Source organism: Monodelphis domestica, chromosome 1, assembly GCF_027887165.1.
Source record: "Monodelphis domestica isolate mMonDom1 chromosome 1, mMonDom1.pri, whole genome shotgun sequence".
Lineage (NCBI taxonomy): Eukaryota > Metazoa > Chordata > Mammalia > Didelphimorphia > Didelphidae > Monodelphis > Monodelphis domestica.
In genome coordinates, this window is record NC_077227.1 from 699073915 (window position 1) to 699080961 (window position 7047).

The following is a 7047-nucleotide window of genomic DNA, read 5'->3' on the forward strand; positions in this document are numbered from 1 at the left end:
CTAGCTGCCCCCTATTTATTGTTTTAGAGGAGACTTCCTTCTTGATCAAGAGAAGGTTGGAAGCAAGACGTTCATCTCATCCAATCCTGGCATGTCACAGGAAAGCAAGCTAAGACCCAAAGTGGGGAAATGCTTTACCCAAGGTCAGCTAGTTAGTAATAGAGAGGGACCCAATCTCCTGGTTCTTTATTTCTTCCGTACCATTCTGCCTTTTCCTTCATATTTTCATTAATTCATTGATTCAACAGTTATTTCTTTTTTTAAACAATATTTTATTTGGTCATTTCAAAATATTATTCATTGGGGACAAAGATCATTTTCTGTTCCCCCCCCCCCCCCCCAGCTCAACAGTTATTTCTCAAGCACCTATTGTGGGCAAAGTACTGTGCTAGCTTTGTGGAGGAGGGGGGGTGATACAGAGTTTACAAAAGACTCCATTCCTACCTTCATGGAGTTTCTAGTCTAATAAGGATAACATGTAATGATAAAGATAAATGCATAGAGGTACAATATGAGATCTGATGTGTGTTTGAAGGGGGCGATGTTGCCACTGACTGGATTCCCTATGGGACCCCACAGCTGACAAACGTTTATTGGTCTCTTACCATATGTTCGCCTCAGAGCACCATGGGAATTAGCCCATAGATTTCATTTGTTCTAACTCCCTTACTTTCTACATCATAGCATCAGAGCTAGAGCTGAAAGGGACTCTGGAGGTCCATCTGGCCCACCCAACATTCTCATTTCATAAATTGGAAAGGCCCAAAGTTGAGATTGGCAGACCTGGCATTCAAACCCACATTTTCTGGCTCCAATCAGTTTCTCCCTTTTTAGCTAGTGAAGCCATGCATAGATACCAAGAGATGAGTATTAACACGAACAACTTAGGCTCACTGACAAATGAGAGTCAGAGACAGTGGACTTAAAAGTACCTGGGATCGCAGAGTGGAAGCCATCAGAGAAGGCTTCAAGGAGGAGCTGACACTTGAATTGGACTTTGAAGACATAATTGGATTAGGATAAAGGGTTAGGAGAGAGAAGAATGGAGAAGGTTGGTGGGAGCCCAAGGATACTCATGACAGGGGCAGCTCTGGGGCACATTGGAAAGAGTGCCCATCCTAGAGACAGGAAGACTCATCTTTGTGAGTTCAGATCTGGCCTCAGACACTTACTAGCTAGGTGACTCTGAGCAAGTCACTTAACCCCAATCGCTTTGCCTTTGCTTCAGTCTTCCCTGTTTACCTCAGTTTCTTCATCTGTAAAATGAGCTAGAAAAGGAATTGACAAGCCATTCCAGTACCCTTGCCAAGAAAACCCCAAATGGGGTCATGGAGAGTTGGATGTGGCCGAAGTAACAACATATATGATGTATTTAGGGAAGAGTGAGGAAGTTGTGGATGGAGCGAAAGTCTTCATAGGCAAATAGTGGGAGGTTAAGATTAGAGTCGTAGGGAAGAGTCAGATCTTGGGCAAAGAAAGAAATCGTGGTATTCTCCAAGGTTTCGATTCATAAAACCTTATTTTAGAACTAGGATGAACCTTGGAGATGATACAATTGAATTTATTCATTTCATAGACTGGGAAACAAGTCCAGAGCAGGCTCTATCTCTTATTATCCACCGTGTCTTGGAAAAGTCATATCATTTCTCTTTACCTCAGCTACCTCCTTTGTAAAAAAAAGGAGAGGGGGACTGGATTAGACTGGTGGTTCTCAAAGTGTAAACTAGGTCCCCTGAGACCCTTTTGAGGGATCTGAGAAGTCAAAATTATTTTCTTAATAATTTTAAGACATTTTAATTTTTAATACAGTAAATATTGATAGCTATAACCCATAAACGTAAATGTTCAATTATTTTTAAGAGTGGAAAGGGATCCTGAGACCAAAAAGTTTGAGACTCATTGGATTAGATGAAGCCTAAGGTCCTTTCTAGCTAAATACTATTGATCTTATGACTATGAACACATTAATTCTAAAATCTGAGTCTCCTTTGAGGCAAATCTAGTAAGAATTCACATTTATGTAATATTTAAAGGTTCACAAAATGCTTTCAGCAGGGTAATCCTGGGAGACAAGCAGTATTAATCAGGGCTTGTTATCCCTAGTTTACAGATAGGGAAACTAAGGCTCAGATTTTGTAACTGGTCTAGGAGTCCGGGAGGCAGAAACCCAGACATTAGCCATCCCATGGCCTTTTCCTTCCTCTCCTTTTATATGGGAAAATTTCAAAGATGGGGAGATCCAGAATGCCAGAGACAAAGGCTGGACTCACAGAAGAGCCTGAGCTCATAGTGCAACCACTCACCTGGACAGGACAATGTTCATGACGACCGGAAGGAGCCAGGTCTGCTTCGGAAGCAACAATGAGGACTTGGTTTGAAATAAATAAGTCGGAATCCTCTAGGCAGTACGGAAAGAGAGTCAGATGAGGCGCAGTTGTTATTACCTGGCTGAGGTAAAGCTCTGGGCTGTTGCTAGGGCAATGCCACCAACAGCACTGGGCTAGGGGAGGAGTCAGGCAGCTTGGTTGCCCCAGTAACGGAGCAGAGCATCAAGGCCAGCCTTGCTGGGTCTTTATCCAGTCTGCCTCTGAGATCACTGGGCCTCCTGACTTTTCTCCCAGAGGATTAAGGTGGCCTTTAGCTTCACCTGAAAAAAAAAAAAAGACAGATATTTACAGACTTAGATTCTTGTGGAACTGAGGAGGAAGGGGAGCCCACAGAGGCAGGGGGAAGGAGCAGCGGCTGGAGGAGGCCGTAGATGGTACCTACTCAGGGGGAGTTTTCTCAGACCTAGAAAGGGACAATGGGAGTATCTCAATTAATGATCGTCAAAGGATTTGCTTATTTTCAGAGTCTGATATTCATGGCAGCCCAGTAAGGGTGCCAACTCCTGTGCAAAGATGTTGCTAACAACATGTGTTTATTAAAGAATTACCCCCAAGCAATGGGCTGCACCTGGGCGTGGAGTTGGGAAGATCTCTGAGGTGTACGGGGTGTTCAGGGAGGATTAGAACCAGACTTTTTCAGGGCTGTTCATCCACCTTTGGGGTCCACCTGTCACTGGGCTCTCTACTATGGGTCTAAGAAGCTGTAGCAGGCTCTGTGGCAACACCCCAATAAAACTCTTGGCAGATGGGCTTGTGGGGAGTGGAAATGTTGTGGGGGGGTCTTGATATAGCAAGATGCTCCCCCTTTGATCACTCAAATAATCAGAGACCAATATAGGATAAGACAGACTAACTTTATTTCTTTTGTGCAATAGATGGGGACATTGCTCTCCAGTCAGAGACACAAAGATACAAATGAATTCCCCAGTTAAAAGAAACCAACTCAATGTCCTCCATCTGTGCAGTAGAGGACCAATTAAAAGCCTATATAAAAAACTGGGAAGAGCAAAACTGTATCTAATTAAGCCAAACAATCTGACCCTCTACAGGGATATTGATCTTAAAATACATTGTGAATAATACATTGATTTTCACTCCATACAGGCTAAATCAAGCTGAGGGGAACAAAAAGTTCTCAGATCTGAAGGTGAGTTAGGGGGATGTCTACCCCAAGAATGTGAAGATATCCCACAGCAAAAGAGTCCAATGAGAACAATTTGTTCCAATAGCCATGGAGGTGGCTGAAGCAAGCACTATGGAACTTGGTCAGACATGGAAGACACCAAGGTCACCCATTGCATCCTGGGCCATCATCAGTCATCCTGACTTTTGTCTTACGATTGGACACTGGTGACTCTGGAAGAGACTGATGAGTGAGTGAAGAGAGAATGAGACTGATGCCTTTGTGCATCTCTGCCTCACTTAAATCAAATTCACGCCCAAGTCACCCAGTGCAGTCATTGGTTTGAAAATGAAGGACAAGGGGAAGCTGAGTAGGTCAAACCTGGAAATGTGAGGTCCTGAGTTCAAAGTTGACCTTAGATATTTCCTCGCTATATGATTCTGGGTAAGTCACTTCACCCCGATCACCTTGCCCTTCCCAAACTTCTGCTCTAGAATGAAAGTAAGGATTTGTTTTTTTAAAGAATATAAGTCACTGTGGAAATAATTTTCTCTTTGGCCCTCCCTAGAAAAACAGTATGATTTAAAGGCTAAAACAATTTCTTCCCAGACTATGAAAGTGAGTTGGAGCTTCCTTCTTTTGGTAAGAATAACAGGATTAGGGCAGAATTGAGCATCCACCTGACCCACTCAGAGAGATTGAATAATGAAATCAGCAAGTTTAAGCTACCATTAAAAAAAAATCCTTACCTTCCATCTTGGAATCCATACTATGCATTAATTCCAAGGCAGAAGAGTGGTAAAGGACTAGGCAATGGGGTTAAATGACTTGCCCAGGGTCACACATCTAGGACGTGTCTGAGGTCAAATTTGAACTCAGGACCCTCATCTCTAGGCTTAGCTCTCAATCCACTGAGCCACCTAGCTGCCTCTCAAGCTACCATTTTGGACTACAGTGACTTAGCCACTGGGGAGGGGGGGGGAGGCTTTTGGCACCCTTAAGACCCACCTCTTCCTGTGATGTAGTAATGTAGAAGGGGTTAAGGTCTCTTACCTATACTTCCTCTGTGACTATTTACAAATCAGAGATCTCCAGGGGAAGGACTGAGAGATAATATCACAAGGGCGTATATATTGGGCTCTCTTTTTTTTTTTCCTGTCTTCTGATCTTGCTCTCATTCTCTTTCTCAGTTGATTTCATTTGGTCCAGTGGCTGTCTGCCCAGCTTCAAGTTCTGTTTGTACTGTGGAGGAAGTCCACTGGCTAGTTTACATTTTTTTGAGCCTCTATTAATAAATTATTCTAAAAATTAAGAAATACGCCCTCCAAAGAATTCAATTGTTATACCACTCAGTGGTTAAATTCCAAAGATTTTCACAGACAGTAAATAATCTAGGAGTTGGAGGGAGGGATCACCAGATGTTGGCAACAGGAATAGAAAGGAAGAAAAATATGGAAAAGAATCAACCTGACTTTAACTGCTAAGAATTTAGTAGCTAGGTGGTGCAGTTTGATAGAGAGCTGGAGTCAGGAAGACTCATCTTTCTGAGTTCAGATCCATCATCAGACGTTTACTAACTGTATGACACCAGATAAGTCATTTTACCCTGTCTGCCTCAGTTTCCTTATCTGTCAAATGAGCTGCAGAAGGATCCAGTATCTTTGCCAAGAAAACTCCAAATGGATTAGGGAGAGTCAGACATGACTGAAATGACTAAACAGCAACAAAGATATAATTCTAACCTGATGGCCATTTGGGAGTTCAGTAAGGGAAGGATCAAATTTCCAGCTACAGCCTTTCTCCTACTCCTTAGAAAGCAGAAATGAAAGTCTTCCTTGGAGATTAGCCAGATTTCAGAGATATCTATCCATGCCACCTAAGAGCCACATCTTAGGCTGTACATATCTTATAATTCCAAAGTTTCAGTTTTAAAGAACTGGGTAGGAATAGGATTGGTGGAAGAAGTGGCAGAGTTTGGCTTTAGACCCAGGGATGACAATGTCCAACCATCTGATGCTGATCCCAGATCTGATCTCGAAGAATTCAGGACTAAAGATATATTTGTCAGAGTTCACTAGAAAGAATCCCAGTTCTCCATCATAGTTGTTGAACAAACATATTGATTACATTTAGAAGAGTAACAGCTAAATGTTTGTTTATGAGGCTCAGTGAGTAGAGTATGAACTTGGAATCAGGAAGATCTGAGTTCAAATCTAGACATAAATACTAGCTAGATGGCCATGAACAAGCTACTTAACCTGTGCCTGCCTCACTTTTCTTATCTGTAGAATGGGGATAATAGTAGCCCTTACCTCATAAGATTGTCATAAGGGAAAATAAGGTAATTCTTGTAAAGTGAGTATCAAGCTTTAAATTAATAAGCTTTTTATTGCTGTTGTTCATTTGTGTCTGGCTCTATGTCTTCTTTTGGGGTTTTCTTGGCAAAGATACTGAGTGGCTTACCATTTCTTTCTCCAGCTCATTTTATAGATGAGGAAACTGAGGCAAACAAAGTTAAGCAACATGCCTAGGGCAATATAGCTAGTAAATGTCTGAGGTCAGATTTGAATTCATGAAGATGAGTCTTTCTAATTGCAACCCTGGCTCTCTATATCCACCGCCCCACCTTTGCCACCTAACTGCCCATCTCTTTATTTACTTATCTGTAAACATGTAGCATCCTTAAAAGAAAGTAAGGTTGTTGAGGGCAGAGACTATCTCACTTTCCTATCTGTATCCCCAACAACTCATACAGTGCCCAGGACACAGTAGGCATTTAATAAACATAACAGCCGTTCTAAACAAGACTCTGGGCTCCACCCATGGACAAATTCCAGTTATGCCAACTTTCTAATTGATTGGATTCTGGATAAGTTTATTAAACAGTGTCCCAAAAGTCTTGGTGCAATTTAAGCTATTGAAGTTTAAAACTTAAACTGTCAAATAAATCTAAATTATTTAAATAAACCATGCATATACTATTATATCTATATGCACAATTAATGTCAATAAACTATTTAAACAAAATTAAAGTTATGGCACGGTAGATAGAGCTCCAGGTCTGAAGTCTGATTTCAAATTTGACTTAATACTTCCAGCTGTGTGATTCTGGGCAAGCTACTTAACCTCATTTCCCTAGCCCTTGCCTTCCTGTCTTAGAGTTGTTACTAAGACAGAATATGAGGGTTAAAAAAAACCCTTAAATAAATCAACTATAAATATAAGTATACCATATATTTTAAATTATTTATTTAAATTATTTATTTATATTATTTATTTATATTAATTTTTATTTTATTTTATATAATAATAAATAATCTGTAAATAATTAGACAAATAAATTATATTTATTCATATTAAATTATTTATAAACTATTTAAATAAATAAACCATAAATATAAATAAACTATAAACATACTATGTATACATGAACTATAGATAAAAACAAGTTAACAAATTTAAAACAAGCTGTTGAGCCTTACAATTGCACTAAGAGTTTTGGGACATCCTGCATATAACTGTTTCCAACAAGGAACT

General features: G+C 40.5%; 1 protein-coding gene across 1 annotated transcript in view; it reads right to left on the bottom strand.

The window, feature by feature from the left end:
* Window positions 1–2640, bottom strand: part of CIBAR2 (CBY1 interacting BAR domain containing 2) — a 78371-nt gene extending 75731 nt beyond the window's left edge. The window contains exon 1 of the mRNA XM_056818524.1: window positions 2304–2640. Coding sequence (XP_056674502.1) covers window positions 2304–2323 — 20 coding nt within the window. The 5' untranslated portion in view covers window positions 2324–2640. The remainder of the gene's footprint in view (window positions 1–2303) is intronic.
* Between the last annotated feature and the right edge of the window lie 4407 nt (window positions 2641–7047).